Source organism: Myxine glutinosa, chromosome 7 (genome assembly GCF_964187855.1).
Source record: "Myxine glutinosa chromosome 7, kmMyxGlut1.1, whole genome shotgun sequence".
NCBI classification, from domain to species: Eukaryota; Metazoa; Chordata; class Myxini; order Myxiniformes; family Myxinidae; genus Myxine; species Myxine glutinosa.
This window is the reverse complement of record NC_136267.1, coordinates 152,655,930-152,675,436: the sequence shown is the minus strand read 5'-3', so window position 1 is coordinate 152,675,436 and position 19,507 is coordinate 152,655,930. Positions and strand designations below refer to the sequence as shown.

Below are 19,507 nucleotides of genomic sequence, written 5' to 3'. Positions count from 1 at the left end.
TCGCTTGCCATGCAGTGACAATAGCCTGCTGCAATTCATGCACAGAGGTCGGCTGCTGGTCTAAGTGGTCGGTTTGACGCGTTAATTCTGCCCACACGTTCTCTATCGGATTCATATCCGGGGACATGGCAGGCCACTCCATATGCTCTACACCACGGTCGGCAAGAAAGTGTTAGATCATACGAGCACGATGAGGCCGTGCATTGTCATCTTGGAAGACAAAGTTTCCTTGAAAGGCAACACGAGCAAATGGAAGCAATGTTTCTTCCAGAATGGCCCTGTACTTGAACTGCTTCAGGTTTCCATTCAGAACAACCAGGTCAGTTTTGCCCCCTGCATGAAAAGCAGCCCAAACGGTCACCCCATCACCTCCAGCTTGGACTCTTGGCACTATACAATCTTGTTGTAGGCTTCATGCACTTGTCTGCGCACTCGGACGCGGCCATCTTGACGATGGACCAAAAATCTAGACTCGTCACTGAAGATCACGTGATTCCAGTGTCCTGGCTGCCATTGACGGTGCTCTCTGACCCACTGCAATCGGCGCTGTCGGTGTTGTCTGGTCAGGCGTGGCTTTCTCAGGGGATGCCTGGCACGATAGCCTGCTTGAACCAGTCGTTGGTTGACTAGCCTTCTGGATACAGGCACATTTGTCAGTTGCTGCCACTCAGCCCTAAGCCGATTAGCTGACTTGGTACAGCCATTGCGGACTAACCGGTGCAGCTGGCGATCATCCCTCCTTGTGGTTCTGCGGGGACGTCCTGGCCTCGGTATTGGAGTATGGATACCCCTCTGAGCATTTCGTTTCAGGATCTTTGACACCTGACCTTGAGTGATGCCATACTGCCGAGCAATAGCATGCTGTTTCATGCCGTAATTTCGTAAAGCCACCACCCCATGACAAACAGCATTGTCGAGTTGACGGACCATCTCCAGAGGAAGCGGCAATAACTTTTGGAGACGTGCAGCAGTTGTTTTCCACGAATACAGAATGCAACAACCCTTGTATACCCGACTGTGAAGCCAATCATCAAATGCACCTGTCCGTACATTTTGCCACGCCACCTGTGATATAATCCTGTTGTTGACTTCTTGCTGCGACAGACAATCAGTGACATGGTTCTTTCAACAAATAAATCGCCAAAGTGTAAAAGAAACTCACCAGATTGATATACTGAGTTAAGAAATTAAACCCAAGTCAAGAAAAAAAAAAAATCCATATTAAATGCCAAGTCTGTATATATATAATGTGGTACATGTCGTCTACATTGAGTATCTATAAATACAAACAAGTGTTACGGCCTCAAAATCAATGTTATAACAAGAAAGAGCAATTGGAGATTGCAAACCCTCGCCAGGATGTATTTTCAGTGGTTTTTAAGGCTTTTGTGTTAAAACAAATATGGCGGCTGAACCACGTGACTGATTGTCATTATTATTTTTTCTCCCCCAATTTATCCCGAGAGGATGCTCAACAAATTTCGTCTTGTTTGGATGATGTTTTGTCCTTGTCGAATGATGACGTCATAATGAGGGCACCTATAACATCATCATTAACATATGTTATTTCCCATGTGGAGGTCTTTACATTGAGCCATGTCTCAATTTTTTTAGATGCAGGCAATGCAGAGCAAGCTTTCAGAGATATGGAGGTGCAGTTTTATGGGCTTTCCAAGATGGCGCCCATACCACGTGACCTATGACGTCATAATTATCATTAAAAATTCTTCAGGAGGAGATGTACTTTTGGTGAAATTTTCCTGTCAATCGGACTAATGGTTGCAAAGAAAATCATATTCATTCTCCACAGACAGACAGACACAGCGGACTCAAATGCAATACCCTTTCCTCTGGCGAGGGTAATTATTCAAATTTAAATGTACGGTACCTCTTTACATGTAGAGTCTTTTCCTTTCATCAGTCCTTCAGTCCTCTTCCTCCTGATGTACCCATGCATACTTTGCTGTGCAAGTGCAGAGTTAACAATTGCTTCCTTGGTATTGTGCAAGTACAGCCTTGGTTCGAGCACTTGAAGAATTTCAGCAACCTCAGAGTCACGGGATATCTTCTTCAACAAGACACATGTGTGCAATCCATTGACTTTGAAGCTTTTGTGATTCTTAACAGTGTGAAATGAAAAAGCCACCTCTGATACATTAAGTAACAGCATCCTCTGATTTGCTGCCTGGTTTTACAAAACAATATGGAAATTTTGTTGATGAGTATGATGAGCTCTCGAACTGCTTTCTTGTGCTTAGTCAGGTTCACTATGTCAATAAATTATATTTCGTTCAAAATCATGGTAGATTAGCAAACCTATACATTTTTGGAAAGGTTATAGCATAAGGAAACTAAAAATCAATGTTTACATTTGGAGAGATACCTGTATGGCGGCCATTTTGGATTTTCAAAATGGCCACTGTAAAATACATATTTTGTTCTATTTCTGCCTCTAATTACCCTAAAAACTTTTTAAGATATACTAAACCTATATTTTCAGGGACAAGGAATCCAATGAAAGTATCAAATTAGTGCTATGGGGAATGGTAAGACACGAATCAAAGGTTTTGAATTGCAAAATACTGTCTTTATATTCGCGATAAGTTGCATAATCAAATACATGTTATCATTTTGTACAGGCAGTTAATAACATCAAAATGTGTCACAATAATTCATATCACCAAACATACACAGGCAGTCAGCAAAATCATATATACACATGCAGTCAGTACAACTTCACATCTACACAGGCAGCCAATGACAAAATATACACAGGCAGTCAATGGCATCAAACATACGATTACAGAATATGCCATTTAGAGTTCGTCATCACTGTCCTGTGTGTCGTATCCGACAATATAGTCCGCATCGTTTTCACAGTCCGTTCCACACAAGCAAAGGTCGGTCAAATCGATTGGCAAATCGAATTGGTCGAATGGTCGATCGAATCGAATTCGGTGAATCGAATCGAATCGAATCGATCGAATGGTCGAATGGTCGATCGAAGCGATTGGTCGAATGGTCGAATGGTCGATCGAAGCGATTGGTCGAATTGGTCGAATGGAATTGGTCGAATTGGTCGAATCGAATTGGTCGGAATTGGCAAATGTAAACATTGATTTTCAGATTTTCCATGTAATAACGTTTCCAAAAATGTATAGGTTTGCTAATCTACCATGATTTTGAACGAAAAAACATAGTGAATGTGTCTAGCTTGTCCGAGTCCACAAGAGATTGTAAATCAACAACACCTTTATTTGCCAGAGATATGTACGTACCAGCTCTACATACCAAGCATTCGGCTACCCCTTCTTCTCGACTGCATCAAACGGGAATTTTGTCTTTCGTTCTGCAGTGAATTTACACTTTCGTTTTGGCATTGTAAAGAAGAAAAACAAAATAAAATGAAACAAATGTATACAGTATAACATATGGACTCACAAAAGACACTGACATGCAGACATCACACCACTGGACTCACTGCAAGGTTGGACAGGAAGAGGAAGTGGACGCGTGATTTTTGAACACCTGCATTACACCATGACGGAGTAGTAGACATGTGCCAAACTGTCCTAGTCCAAACATTACATAACTGCATTTTATGACATTAATAAAATGTACAAAAATGGTGTAACCATTTAAATCGGTAAAAAAAAGTATCCTAAATCTCAAATGGCAAAATCCCGGACATTTTTATATATTTAAAAACCTGGCCGGACAGACATTTAAGAATCGAAAAAGAGGACATGTCTGGTGGAAAAAAGAAAAAGAAGAAGAAAAAAAAACCGGGCACATGGCAATCAGAGTTAAAATATTTAGGTATGATTGTGGTACATTTTGCAGTTGGCCAATATTAAACTATAAAACTATAAAATAATTAGTGTTTCGTCCAAAGTGTGCTGAAAATTATTGCGTGGATTTGTTTCAGATAGTGGCCCAAGCACACAGTGTAGCACATCTATTCGTGTTTGAAGCCATTTTCATACACACACAGTCCCGGTCCCTGCGAGCAAAAAAAATTGTACAAATGTTTAGCTTTCTTTGAGGCAACTGCAGCACTATAGCAAGTTTGGGATTAATCAGTTTTGGATTTGAGATTTATTCTGTGCCTCACAGCCGTGGTATTAATCGGCGGCAATCCTCGTCACCGACGTGAACCAATCCACGACTACGTGTGAGCGTAAATTGCTTCAATCTCTATTTCTGGTATTCTTTGCAATCCTGATGAATGAAAGGCAGGTCGGTGGTCTATACTCCACCTTCCTCGCCTCAAACAGCTTCACGGGTGACTTGACTTGAGACGAGGCCGAATGTGTTTGTCTCCAAAGCTTTTGAGCGCGACACATTGATTTCCGACTGCCCATCGTGTACCCACTGTGCATCGTGGATATACTGAGACTTTTTCACTCGAGGGTGAAGTTCCCACCATAGTCGGTGCTTTGCCCATGTTCTCAAATCCTTCCCAACTGCTCCAGTTTCAAGTATATCTGCTCTACTCAGCCTGTCCTTCACCATAAGCTCCTTCCCACCTGCTTAGAGGGCAACCATAACCTCATTTCAACCACATCCTGCAACCGTCACCAGTCCTTCCACTCTTCCAGTGACCTCTGCCTTGTGAACTCCCAAAATGCAGAACGATTGCTTGCTTCCATTCCTTTCATCCTCTCCTGTTTGTGAACCTTTTCTGCATCTGTTCAATCTTGGTCTTCCAGCCAAGGCTAAGTTTTCAGTACGCCACCTCTTTGTCTTTGCCTTTCGGTTGCTAATTGTACTCATGTGGTCGCAAGTTCTACATGAGTACTTTTTGTCAGGATTAATGATCTTCATCGTTGAAATGCCGGGTAACGAGTCGTTCTGCTTCGCCATTTCAACTACAGAGGCCCTGCTGCCGACGTCAGGATTTTTGGCATTGAGGTTTACTCCTCAAGGTTTTGACTCTACTTCGTCTGTCCCCCTACCCTCTGGCCTGCCTGGTTTGGTTAGACCGGTCCAGTATAGCTCATTGGCTCATCGGGGCACGCAGGCCGCTCCACGATCGTCAACCTGATAGTCAATTGGAGTTTAATGCCATTTCGTGATGGTCAATTTCTGTCCGATCGAGATCGACCCTATGATGATGATGGTGACACACCTCTTTAAAAGTTATCATCCATTCCTTCTTGTGATATTTACCTCCATCATCGAAGGTGGATGGAGGTTATGTTTTCACCTCTGTCTGTCTGGCTCTGTGAGCAGCATATCTCAAAAAGTTATGGGCGATGGACCAAACTTGGTGGACATGTTTTTGTGTGTTACAAGGGCAAATTGATTAGATTTTGGTTCAGGTCTGGATGCAGTTCCGGCCTGTCATTGGGATACAAAATGTAAACCATTCAGCCTGGCGGAGGTATGCGCTCTATCTACCTCTTTATATATGTACCACTGGAGTCTCTAAGAGCCTTTAATATCAAGCATATAATGAAATGCATCATTTGCTTGAAGAAAATAATATAGACCCATTTATTCGGTCATCTCATCTTGATTCTCAGAGATGGCCAAACGGATCTTTGTCAAACTTTCAGAGGTTCATCAGTGAGTGCCACAGAGTGTTTTCCACCAAAATTGTCTTTGCCGCTTTGTGAAAGGTAATATTCAATGATCTCAGACCCCATTCCTTAGTGGGTTTAGGGAAGTGTTTTAAGCTCTCGCAAAAAAACAAAAAACCATACGATTTCTTCAAAATGCCAACATGATAAGAACAGCATTGGGCAACGCCGGGTACCCCTGCTGCTTCTTTTTAAATCCTACCTACTCCTTTCAATATACTTTTTTTTTTTTTTTTTTTTCAATCTGATGATAAAACATTTTAACGCACTTTGTTTTTCCAGCAATGAAATGCACTAATTTTTCAGTCCCGTGATGAAATTGGTCCTGTCATTGTGCAGAATAGCAAGTAAAGTGCATATTGATTTTGATAATCCTTTTCTGCCGTCCTCGCCTCGCGAGTTGGTTTTTGGTGTTGAAGGCAATCGATAGTCCATGTCGCATTTGCAGTATCTTGGCTAGATACCCACTCAACTACAACTGTCGATATCTGCTGTTCGGCTTGAGGGTTTGGGTGAGGAGAGGGGAAGGCCAAGGGTGGCGATGATTGGTGGGGGTTTCAACTTTATTCACTTGTGTATACTTTATTCACTAAAAACAAAGAACTTTTTATGGTGGGCAATTTTTATCAATGCTTCTCAAAATTCAGAATTCTGAAAGGCTAATCCCTGCTTTAGCAGGGAAAATGGCCTTAAAATGCTTGTTGTTGTTGTGCGTCTCAAAATTCTATCCCATCGTCATGTGTCTGAGCTTTGTTTTTTTTCTTCTTTCCTATTATTTTGCTTGATCAGGTCTACTGTGTTGTTTAATTTATGTTGCTTTTTGCATTCCACCTCTTAATATTTCTCTCGCAGGTTAATGTTTTTATTTTAGTTGTATCTCCATGTTTCCATGAATAATTGTATGAGTTGCTGAACTTCCTTTTTCATGTCCACACAGAGCACCGGCTTGTCCAGCTCCGGCTCCCGCCACCGGCCCGTCAGCATGCCGTGTGTTCCCACTCACATGCTGCCGCCACCTGAGCTTACCAGCAGCGGTTTGAAGAAGCGTCGTGCACCGGCCCCTCCACCATCCACTATGCAGGGCTCGGCACAGTTCGCGAGCGCCATCCCCGAGGAGTGTGATCTGGGAGGAAACAAGGCCCTACCACCGTCGACTTCTCCACAGAACGAAGACAGCGGCTATGAGCAGGTACCATGAACCTGCTGCTGTGGCCATCCAAGCACCGTTCAAGCCGTACCTACTGCACATGTACCTGTCTTATTGTATCCGTTTTCACGTAATTTTTTTATCGTGTGAATGTCTGTCATCTGTCGTGAAGTATGATCATACAGCCTGACCTGATCTTAAATTGTCCATTTGTGTCTTCGCATTAGCAAATCTAAAGTCAGTCCTTGAAGCTATGTAATCATACATATCAAAAACTCACTAAAGTTTTGTAAATAGTGATAAAACAAGATGTGTTTTATGTGGCATTTGTGCAATAAAAGTTTTGTGGAAGAATTGTGGTGTTTTTGTCGTCATTTGTAGCATTAGAATTCCTGGCTGTCTGCAAAGCTTGCTTGCTTCGTGTTTGTTTTGTGTTTAATTTTGTGTTTTGTTCCATTGTCGTTTTGGATGTTGCTATTCTTTATTATTATAATTCTTGGTATTTTATTGTTGCTCATTTTATTTGTTTTGCATCTTTTGCTTATTTTCCCATTTGTTTTGAAGCATTGTGATGTTTTTGCAATATTGTCAATATATTTTATTTTCTCAATGATGAGGGAGAACGAACAAATGACGACAGGACCTCATTCGAATCTAAAGAGTTAGGTTGACAGCTCGCCATCACAAATCCCCATGCTTCCTACCTAAAGCAAAGTTGAAAGATGAAAAACGTTCCACCAGAAATTACCCATTATCAAATTTTGAGTTGAATTATTTTCACATTTTGACCACTGTGACCCCAAGTTCGCACGCCGTGGGGCCTGAACCAGTGTTCAAAAAATATTTAATGCGTCCCTCAATGATAATTGCATATACAAAGTTTCATAAAAAAGATGTTAAAGAATGTGCCCGGAATATAATTTTTTATATTTAACCTTTAGACCTCACCCTATGGCCCCAGGGGGTGGGGCCAAAATGATACTGCTATTGCACCTTCTTGCCATGTGGTGATCACATACGTTTGGTGAATTTCTGCCAAACTGTTGAGATAGCAGGAGAGACAGACAGACAGACAGACAGACATATAGACAGAGGTGTTTACAATATTGATTCTCTGCATATGGAATCTTTGCTTTTCCACTGGTTTTTCCGAAAAGCTATGCACAGGGCAGTTGGCATGAGTTTGCAGCCACATAGTGATGTGTGGTGGTGTCAAAGGTCAATGGAAAACGTAAATTTTTATTTATTTATTTATTTTTGCATAAGGTAAGGTCTTCTGTTTGAATGATGTCATTCTTCCTTCACAAATCATTTGAATCTATTTTGTAGCAATCGTTGCCAAATGACTTGCTAGGAAAAAACGTGGACAATTGCACAGTATCATTGGAAAAGGGTGGTCTAGCTTTTTTCTTTTCAATTTGGATGTAAATTGAAGAGCTAGTACACTGAACAAATCAGGATGCACAAAATACAGTAGAGACCCACGCAAAAGGTATCGTCGGGAGGGGGGGATACACCAACAGCACAGTAGAAAGCCAAGACTGAGAGATAATTCCACAAAAATTGGAGTTGGGGGGGTGGGGGTGGAGGATGGAAGGAAATTCCGAGGATGGAAATTTGGATGGAGGAGCGATTTGGGTGGGGAGAGGGTGTTAACAAGGGTAGAAAATATCATGGTTTTTGTTTGGGGTTTGTCGGTGGTGGTGAACCGCTGTCTTGAAGACTTGAATGGAAGAATGAGATTAAAGAGGATGTGGAAGTTGGTTTCAGAAGTGGGAAAAGAGGAATAAAATAGTGAAGGTGAGCAGTGAATGTGGATTTAGGTAGTTTCCCCAGAAGAGTTTTGATGGTGGACCTTGTGTGCCCTGCAGAAACTTGGGAGGGGAGGGGAGAGGAGGTGGGAAGGGATGACAAAGAATGGAAAGAGACAAGAAAGGAGGTGGTGGAAGATATTGTTTTCATCAGCTAGGAAAATGCATTGAGTGGACTGTTATGTTTGGTAACGTCTAACTGACGTAAGCCAAACTGTTACGGTTACCATGTTCAAACTTGTGTGTAGGAATTCTTCCAGGGTTTTGTGGGTTTGTCGAGAAGCAATGAATTTGCTTCCAGCTTGTATTTCTTTCCTCCACCAGAGCATTTGAATTATTCAATCATGACAAATTTGATTTTGCAAAAAAGCATTCGTCAGATGGACATTCTGGCTACTTTTCAGGGTACCTTCGCTTGATGGTATACCATGATCCCAGAAGTCCAGTGCAGGTTTGTAAACCAGTTGAAATTATAGTGAAAGGGTGCATGTGTGATGACTAGTCCCTGCAGATAATGTGCCTTAAGAAAGTATTCACACCCTTTGATTTTTTTTTTTTTTCACGTTATGTTGTGTTGCAGCCTGAATTTAAAATGGATTGAATTAAGTTTGTTTTTTTTGTCACTGATGTACACATAATACCCCATAGTATCGAAGTGGAATTTTAATTTTTTGGGGGAAATTTTAACAAAATAATTAAAAATGAAAAGCTGAAATGTCTCAAGTCAATAATCATTCAACCCTTTTGCTATGACTGAGCTCAGGTTCATCCAATTTCCTTTGATCATCCTTGAGACGTCTCTACAACTTGATTGGAGTCCAGCTGTGGCCAATTCAATTGATTGGACATTATTTAGAAAGAAACAACCTTTATATGCAAGGCCCCACAGTTGCCAGTGTGTCAGAGCAGAAACTACCATAAAGTCCAAGGAACTATCCATATAACTCCGAGATAGAATTATGAGGGGAAGGGTATAAAACAATTTCTCGTGTTGAAAGTTTCCAAGAGCATATCGAGTTCAATCATTAGGAAATGTAATCATTAGGAATTTTCCAAGTGCTGGCTGACAACTGGATAGGAAGGAACTTGGTTAAGGAGGTGACCAATAACCCTCTGACACTTTGACAGAACTACAGAGTTCCTTCGCTGAGAAGGGAGAACTTGTCAGAAGGACAACACTCTCTGCAGCACTTCACAAATCTAGGCTTTATGGAAGAGAGGCCAGACGGAAGCCACTCTTGAGAAAAAGGCACAGGACAGCAAGCCTTGAGTTTGCAAAAAGGCACGTGACAATAAGTCTTGAGTTTGCAAAAAGGCACGTGATAGCGCATGAGGCAAAATATTCTGTGGTCTGATGAGCCAAAATTGAACTCTCTAGCCTGAATGCAAAGCACTACATCTAGCGGAAACCCAGCACAGTTTATCACCCATGTAACACCATCACTACCATGAAGCAAGGTGGTGGCATCATGATATGGGGATGCTTATCAGCACTGGGAGACTTGTGAGTGTAGAGGGAACAATTAATGAGGCTAAATACAGGCAAATCCTTGAGGAGAACCTGCTTCAGAGTGAAAAATGCCTGAGACTGCAGTGAAGATTTACGTTCCAACAGGACAATGACCCCAAGCATAAAGCCAAAGTAACACTGGAATTGCTTCAGAACAAGAACGTGGAAGTCTTTGAGTGGCCCAGCCAAAGCCCAGACTTTAATCCCATTGAGAATCTGTGGAAAGACTTGAAGATTGCTGTTCACTGACGCTCTCCATCCAACTTGACCGAGCTTGAGCAAATCTGCAGCAAAGAATGGGAGAATATCCCCAAATCCAGATATACAAAGCTGATGCAGATAAACACAAGAGGACTCAAAGCTGAAATCGCTGCTAAAGGCGCTTCTATGAAGTATTGACTCGGGGTTGAATACTTATGCAAATTGGATTTTTCTGTATTTCATTTTTCATTATTTTGTAAAGGAATTAAAAAACAATACCCAAAGTCTAAGCGGTGTAGCCGGGCTTGTAAAATATTATGAACCACAAACACATATGATTAACTTTTTAAACAGTCGCTAATACTGTTTATAACATTAAACAAAAATTTGGAGGAATTCCGACATCTGTGAAGTAGGTTTTACTTACAGAACTGAGGGAAGATCTACTGTAATCTATATACCCCAAAATGGTTGGGTTAATAACATGCTATCAAAAAACTGAGGAGAATTCCTTATTTCCGCCGTTAGTACCGTACACCGCTTATCATAGATCCATGAACCATACACTGCTTCATTCCATTAACTTTGTATTCATGGCATGGGGATTAAAGTGGTATTGTCGTATTTACTATATGATTATTACTATTTATGAAAACTATACGACTGCAACGATACACTACTGTATTAAGAAACCTGGGCATAATTTGTCCGAATTGGCCCGGTATTGAGGCATGAAGCCGAAGGCCTATACGTACCTTATTGTTGGAAGAGGCGTATCGCCGATGCTTTCGATATTTGATGTTCATTTTAACAATCGGTTTGTTTGTGCTTCACACTGAATGAAAAACATAAAGGTAGAGCATGGCTATTGTGATATATGACAGGTTCGACGATATGTTCAGCCTAAACGAAATTGGAATCAAAATGCCGGAGTGTGGAGAGTCAGCCGCCGTACCGCCGTAATGACATCAGATGTAATCACATCAACTTGTCATGTGACCAGATCCTCAGCTCTGATTGGTATATGTTTATGGGGACATACATACATACATACATACATACATACGGACGGACACACACTGCTCTAGACTGCTTTTCCCTATGGGCTATGCCGTAAAAATAAAATCCACTTTGACATTATGGGATATTATGTGTCGATCAGTGACAAAAAAATCTCAACTTAATCCATTTTAAATTCGGGCTGCAACACAACAAAATGTGAAAAAATTCAAGGGCTGTGAATACTTTCTGAAGGCTCTGTAAATAGAAATCCAGCATGCTGAACATCCTTCATATTTTTAAAATTTCTGAAATCATCCCACCATTTACACTTACCACACCTTTAACACTTAATAAAACCACCTGACGAAGATATGTTTCATGCTTTATCTGCATAATATTAGAAAATTCCTCCTCACTAGTTGCAAGTAATTATTTTGAAAATCTTTAATGCTACCAAAATGACTCTCACTTTTTTCGATTTTTTTGTTTTATTTCCTCCTTTTTTTCTCTTCCTACTCTTCTATCTTCTTGTTCCTTTACTTGTTTCTTTGTGTTGCTCATGTGTCTTTCTGCAGAGCCCCCCTGATGAACATCTGCCACAGGGACAGCCAGCTATCAATGGAGGTCAGCCTTTGGTGTCTACGAGCCAGGCCTTGCCTCCATCACGGGGAAAACGTAAAGCCCCTGCTCCCCCACCACCTCCAACCCCACCACCTCCACCCCCACCTACAACACATCCTGCCCTCGAGTCTCCATCCCCAGATAACTCCGAATTCGATTTTCAAGCCACTGATCCACCACCCCCTTCTGATTGTGCCCCTGAACTTCCATCTTCTGATCATCATGTGAGAAAAGAATATTTGCCTCAAGACCATGCCCAGGGAGATTATACCTCATTGGATGTGCAAGCCGAGCATAGTACTTCTGAATTTCCCATCTCATCATCGACCCACGCTGACCTTCCATCATCTCCAACGCTGTTACCAAAGCCACAAAATCGTGAAGGTAACTCATTTTTCACACTGAGGCAGGTAATGTGTGTGTGTGTGTGTGTGTGTGTGTGTGTGTGTGTGTGTGTGTGTGTGTGTGTGTGTGTGTGTGTGTGTGTGTGTGTGTGTGTGTGTGTGTGTGTGTGTGTGTGTGTGTGTGTGTGTGTGTCTGTGTGTGTGTCTGTGTGTGTGTGTGTGTGTCTGTGTGTGTCTGTCTGTGTGTCGAAAAAGTAATTGTGATGACTACAGCATTGCACATAAGGTAATAACCACATTACATTGCAACTTTTCTATCTATCTAAATTTATGATTACTAGTTTTTGTCTTCAATTGTGCTAGGAAGTCCCATCAGACACTTTAACTTGCTGGCACGATGACATTTTGGAGAACTATTTGATCAAACTGCTGTGCTCCTTCAGCACCTGTAGGTGGTGCTGCATCTCGGAGCATACTGCCTTTTGGATTGCGATGTAGTCAGCTGTGAAATATGTATTACTCGTCGTTTGTGCATCTTGGGTATCTGAGAATGTTTTACCTGTTGGGTGTATTAATCCCCAAAATGCATAATATTGTGATCAGTCAACACGTCGTAGGCCAAGGCAACACCAAATTTTCTTATGCAGCTTCCAATACTGAATTTTACATTTACCAGAAAGTACACTCGGAATGTAAAGGCAATGACACGTCAAAATGAATGAATTATGAGCTGAAGCAGCTGCCTGGTTAGTTTTGTTGGAGCTCTGCAATCCTTGAAGGCTTTGTCTGCATCGGCTGTGCTTTGTCAATGTGCCTGTTTTAAATTATTTATTTATTAATTTTGTGTTTTTTGTTTATTTCCTTGATGTGATAATTCCTACCCATCTGTGCTGTAATCCCAGTCAAGTCTGAGAATTGATCATTACTGCAAGTTTGAAAACTATTCCTGAAAGTACGTGTACAACCTTGAGCAACGACTTTGGGAAATCGAACTTTCCCATTCTGCTGATGCACTTTTCCCTCAGGTAATGGAGAGCGATTTGTAGCCGTCAAGCCTGCCGATGATGCCTCCACCAACAACCCACCGCAGTTCGCTCCTCCTCCACCACCTGTGCACAAGGAAACGCGTAAGTTGGACGTCCCAGCCATGCCGACACAGTATTCCTCAGTCTGCCTGTCAAATTGTACCTGGCAACTTAGTGTTGGTCTTTGTTCTTTGCCTTCTTTTTCTGATTTACTTTCTAATTATTTGTCTTTCCTCATTCTTCCCTCTGTCCATTCACATCCTGCTTTTGTGCAAATTGTTTGTTTGCCTCTGCTGTGCAATTGTTTGAGCAACATGTTTTTAGTTTGAATGTTTAGCTGCGATGACACTTGGCTTCATTCATATCTTGCTTGCTTCTACGATCCCATAGGTTGTCCATAAAACTCGTTCTCCATGTCCTTAACAACCCTAACTCCAATGAATATAACATCTTTCCCATGTGAAAATATGAACCTTGGCTCTCCGACATACTCGCATGGACACTTACACGAGGGGAATTGAAAAAGTTGTACAGCCGAGATTCTCACAACGGTTAAGGTTGCTGTTGCAGGCATCGGTGATGGGGGTACTGATGCAAGATATTTATTAGAGCACGTGTTGAAGTGTATTCAGAAGCTGGTAAACGTGACCTCTCCTCTCTGTAATGTCTAAAGACCTCCCACTCTTCCTTCCTCATTGATCCTTCATATTGTTCTCTTTGTAATCTGTCTGTGTTGCTTTAACAAATAGTTTTTCCAGCTCTGCAAGCCATCAAATTATCAACCCCCCTCACCCCTCCCCCCCCCTCACCCCTCAAGGAAGGTGGAAACATCAGACTCAGTGACTGTGCGAAAGGTAAGACCCTGTGGTTTCGGGGACTCAAAGCTGTGTGAGAACTCGAGGCGACAAGGAGTTGCCAATGGGTGTGTAGCGGCACACTATCGTGGGGTAAATTAAAGACTGGGGTGGGGACAACAGTTCAGTTTGGAGGCAGTGGAGAGTAGAGTATGGAGTTGTTCGAAACGGTGTATATTTGGTCCTGTGGAGCGAGTTAAATGATAGAGCAGTGGACAAAGACACTTTGTGAACTCCACTCCGAATGTAGAGCAAGAAGAATTCCACTGTGCATTGGCCGGTTGCTGCAAGCCTGGATGCACCTAATTCCGTCATCTCTCTCGCCGGACCGTAATGGCTACATGTCACCAACCCACGCAATCACTGTGTGGGGACCAGGTTTTTTATCTTGTGACTTCTATCCCTGTCTTGTTCTGTGGTTTGAGTGATTATACCTGTCAGTCTCATGAGCACATGGGGACTTACACTTGTGTAAGTTTGTTGTGTGTTGCTCTCTTAAGCCTCATTGGAAGGTTTAAATCTCTGCAGCGGTTCATCATTTGCTATTGCATTTGCAATTGTTTTTATGTTTTGCTATGCATTATGTTTTGCACTCTGTCAAAGCGTCTTTGGGCTTCCTGAAAAGCGCTATATAAAATAAATGCATTATTATTATTATTATTATCATCACTGAGCCTCCTTCCTTTCAGCCGGACGAACCAGCTGAGGCGACACGTCTCGTATTCTGTGCATCAGAAACCGAAGCAAAGATCTTTTTGGCTTTCATAGCAGACAATGTATGGCTTCTGAGGATTATCCTTCACTAAACTGGTGACTGTCCTTGCGGACGATTTGACCACACAACCCATGGTCCTCCATTACATTGGTAGTCATCGGTAATCAGGACACTGGCCCAAATCCGACGACCGTTGTAATGCCATTGTTTTTATTTAATTTTTCAATTCAAGTACTTTTCAGGACCATGTAAAAGTATCAAACTTTTCACAACAGGACAAAGAGCTGCACTTTCCACGACCCCACCTACCCCCAAATGAGTACTTTCAACGTATATTTTTTCAGAAAAAAAACCGAAATTTTTATTGAGTCAAAAGATTCTGTGCTGTACCCTCAGTTTTTTGCATTATGGGTGATATTTTCATCTCCAATGCACCATTTCACTTAAATGTTTTTTTTTTAATTTCAAACCTTTGTCATCTGAGGTTTATTTATTGATTTATTCATTTTTTTATTTTATTTTTTTTTGCTACGTAAGGTCAAGGCTTGTGGAAGAGCAACAACAGAATGGATCAGGATGCAACAGAAAAAAGCAACAGTAGAGGGGGGCTCACCAACAGCGGGGTTGTCGGTCAAAGAGGGAGACTTGGACAAATAAGAGGTGGTGGAAGAAATGAGGCGTATGGGAAGCATGTGATAGACAAGATCAATGGATGCAGAAGCAAACTTTTAGGAAGGAAAAACTGGAAATTTGGAAGTTGGTTCCATGTGTGGGGGAAAAGTGGATCAAATGACAGGAGGTGAGCAGTGAGTCTGGATTTTTGGAGTTTCACCAGAAGCGGGTTTATTAAGGACCACATGTGCCCTGCAGAAACTTCTGGGGCGACCGAGTCCAGGAAGAGCAGAGGTTGCTAGACGATAAATGAGGCAGTAGAAGACGGACCACCGACCTGTCTGTGATGGGAAAGTGATAGGCGGCCCACAGCCTCAGCTTCATCATGGGAGATTCCAATAATTTTGAAGCTGCACCACTTGTTCGGCAGATACAGTCACATGAAAAAGTAAGTACACCCCATGTAATGTTTTGACTTTTTCAACATATTTCAACATGCAGCTATTTGATCTTCATTTAAACAATATTGATGGATAAAGGTGATATACTATAACAAATATCATGAAACATTTACATTTTGTCCATTGTATAATTTAAATAAACATAAATGCAAATTTCGCATGTGGAAAAAGTAAGTACACCCCATGAAATGTTTTTTTAAATCTTTTTAACATATGTGGACATATCAATATTTGATCTTCATTTAAACAGTATCTATAGATGAAGGTGATCTAATTGAACAATAAACAATGAAAAGTTGACTCCAATCATTTATTCAACAAAAAAATTAACAGAGATGCCATTTCCTTCTGTGGAAAAAGTAACGACACCATTGGCTCTAATAGGTGGTATTGCCCCCTTGGCAGAAACAACCTCAAGTAGGCGTTTCTTATAACTGTCTACCAGTCTCTGACATCGACTGGGAGAAATTTTTACCCACTCCTCCATGCAGAATTATTTCAGCTGTATGATGTTTGAGGGGTTTCTTTCATGCACAGCTCGTTTCAAATCCCCCCCACAACATCTCGATGGGATTTTGATCCGGGCTTTGACTTGGCCATTCCAGAACCCTCCATTTCTTTCTTTTCAGCCATTCCTTGTTGGATTTACTGGTATGTTTAGGGTCATTGTCATGTTGCAAGGTCCACCTTCGGTTGAGCTTCAACTTTCCGACAGATGGCCTCACATTATCCTCAAGCACCCTCTGGTACAATGAAGAATTCATAGTGGATTCTATGATGGTGAGCTGCCCCAAACCATAATATTTCCACCACCATGCTTTACAGTTGGTATCAGGTTCTTGTGGGCAAATGCTGTCTTTGGTTTTTGCCAAACATGTCTTCTGGTACTGTGGTCAAATAGCTCTACCTTTGACTCATCTGTCCAGAGCACATTGTTCCAGAAGTGCTGGTCTTTGCCTAGGTGTTCATTGGCAAACTTTAGTCTTGCCCTGATGTTCTTTCTGGACAGCAAAGGTTTCCTCCTGGCACACCTCCCATGAAGATCAAATTTGTGCAGCCTCTTTCTGATGGTATACTCGTGCACTTTGACATCAACAGTGGCAAGAGCTACCTGTAGGTCCCGTGATGACATTCTGGGGTTCTTCGAGACTTCTTTCAACATCTTGCGGTCTGCTCTCGGGAGAACTTGCTGGGCGGCCTGGCCTGAACAAGTTGGCAGTTGTTTGGAATCTTCTCCACTTGTAGATGATCTTCTGGACAGTCGAATGATTGATTTCAAATTGTTTGGAGATCTTTTTAAATCCCTTCCCAGACTCGTAGGCATCTATAACCTTCTTTCTGAAGGCCTCAGAGCTCTTTTGATCTCGGCGTGGTGACGCCGCTCACTTCAACAACAAAGAGCAAACCAAACAATGTCTGAGGTTTAAATAAGACAGGTTCCTCCAAGATCCTCTAACGATGTTCTAATCATTTGCATCTGAGCTGGTGCACTTGATTCAAATTTTAGGTATTTGAAGTAGTGATAAATGTAGGGGTGTACTTACTTTTTCCACATGCAAAATTTGCATTTATGTTTATTTAAATTATACAATGGACTGCAAAATGTAAATGTTTCATGATATTTGTTATATTATATCACCTTTATCTATCAATATTGTTGAAATGAAGATCAAATAGCTGCATGTTGAAATATGTTGAAAAAGTCAAAACTTTACATGGGGTGTACTTACTGTTTCACGTGACTGTATATTATTATACCAAGAATACAACAACAACAACATGCATTTTAATGCCATTTTCCCTGCTAGAGCGGGCCTTGCGGTCCCCATGACAATCTTCTCCATTTTGCCCCATTTTCTGCATCTCTCCTTGTTAACCCCCTTGCCCGCATTTCTTCTTCCACTACCTTTAGCCAAGTCTTTCTCGGTCTTCCCCGTCCTCTACTTCCTTCTCCGTTCATTTCCATCACTCTTTTCAACCAGTCACTTTCATCCTTCCTCAACACATGACCAAACCATCTCAACCTGTTCCTCTTCACAGCATCAATCACAGGCTCTATTCCCATCATCTTTCGCAATTCAGAATTTGTCTTCCTCTCTCTCAACGATAATCTGCACATCCACCGAACCATTCGCATTTCCACCCAACCCATTATTATACCAATAATATGCAACAAAATGTGTATTTTGATGTACAGTAATTTATGATCTTTGCTACTAAAAACCTGTTTGACACTTAAGAGTTTTACACATGATCTACACAAAATGATTGTCGATTTACATGGTTTTTATTAACGGCTGTGGCTGATTTTGCAATGTATTTCACAATCTCCGTTAACTCCTCCAAAATCTAGTGAGACACCATCATACGCTGGTGTCCACTAAGAACCCATAACCTATCTATCCATGTGCAATAGCGGAGCAGCCATGATGTAGTTTTCGAGAACTATCAAATGCACTGTTGTCACGTCAAAGGTCAAGAGTGCGTGCACTCGTTGAACACTTCATTCACAAAGCAAGGCATACATGTAACATGCATGCATCAATTTTGTTCAAACTTGGCACAAGCACAGCACAAGAAGGCATATACGTGCACCTCACTTTATTTTGCGATTAATCAAAGATGGTCGACTGATAGACTGATGGCCATTTCAGTTGTAAAAAAAACCCCTGATATTGAACACGTCCTCAACCATTTCTCGGAAAAGCATTTACCGATCTTGTTCAAATTTGGCACACAGATAATGAATGATGGGTTAAATACAACAACAACAGGCATTTTAAGCCCATTTTCCCTGATAGAGCGGGGGTTAGCCTTGCGGTCCCCATGACAATCTTCTCCATTTTGCCCTATTTTCTGCATCTCCCCTTGTTAACCCCCTTGCCCGCATTTCTTCTTCCACCATCTTTAGCCAAGTCTTTCTCGGTCTTCCCCAGCCTCTACTTCCTTCTCCATTTATTTCCATCACTTCTCAACCAGTCACTTTCATCCTTCCTCAACACATGACCAAGCCATCTCAACCTGTTCCTCTTCACAGCATCCATCACAGGCTCCACGTTCATTACCCATGTCTCGCTCCCTTAAATCATAACACTTCTCACACATGCAGCATACACCTTTCCCTTCAACTTCAATGACACTCCCCTCCTTGTCAGCACGCCACTCAGTTCCCAAAACTTCTTCCATGCACATCTCACTCGAGCAACCGTTGCTGAGTCTGATCCACCTTCTCCATTCAGCTTGTCTCCTAGGTAGCAAAATGTTTTCACACCTTCCAGCTTCACGCCGTCTCCAAGATCCAACTCAACATTTCCTCCATCTGCGGCTCCCTCTGTGCACACCTTACACTTGAATGTCGCTGCCACACTGGTTAATGACCCTCTCAAACTACTACATTTTTGATAAACCCACTCAGCGCACATTGTACATTGAATGGAGTTCACTCCGACACCCTTCCTGCACACAGCACACGGCCACTTCCCAGTTCTTTCCACCTCACCACATGCTTGACCACTTGCCATCACCTTCGTTTTGCCGATATTCACCTTCAGACCTTTTCTCTCCATACATTCCTTCCACTTGTTCATCTTCTCCTTCAGTCCATCCATACTTTCTGTAA

The 19,507-nt window shown here is 41.8% G+C and overlaps 1 protein-coding gene across 11 annotated transcripts in view; it reads left to right on the top strand.

The window, feature by feature from the left end:
* Positions 1 to 19,507, top strand: part of LOC137431748 (uncharacterized) — a 180,388-nt gene that overhangs the window by 115,076 nt on the left and 45,805 nt on the right. For all 11 annotated transcript variants that reach the window (XM_068123418.2, XM_068123408.2, XM_068123415.2 and 8 more), the window contains 3 exons: positions 6,523 to 6,774; positions 11,832 to 12,261; positions 13,247 to 13,348. In XM_068123418.2, the coding sequence (XP_067979519.2) occupies positions 6,523 to 6,774; positions 11,832 to 12,261; positions 13,247 to 13,348 (784 nt within the window). The remainder of the gene's footprint in view (positions 1 to 6,522; positions 6,775 to 11,831; positions 12,262 to 13,246; positions 13,349 to 19,507) is intronic.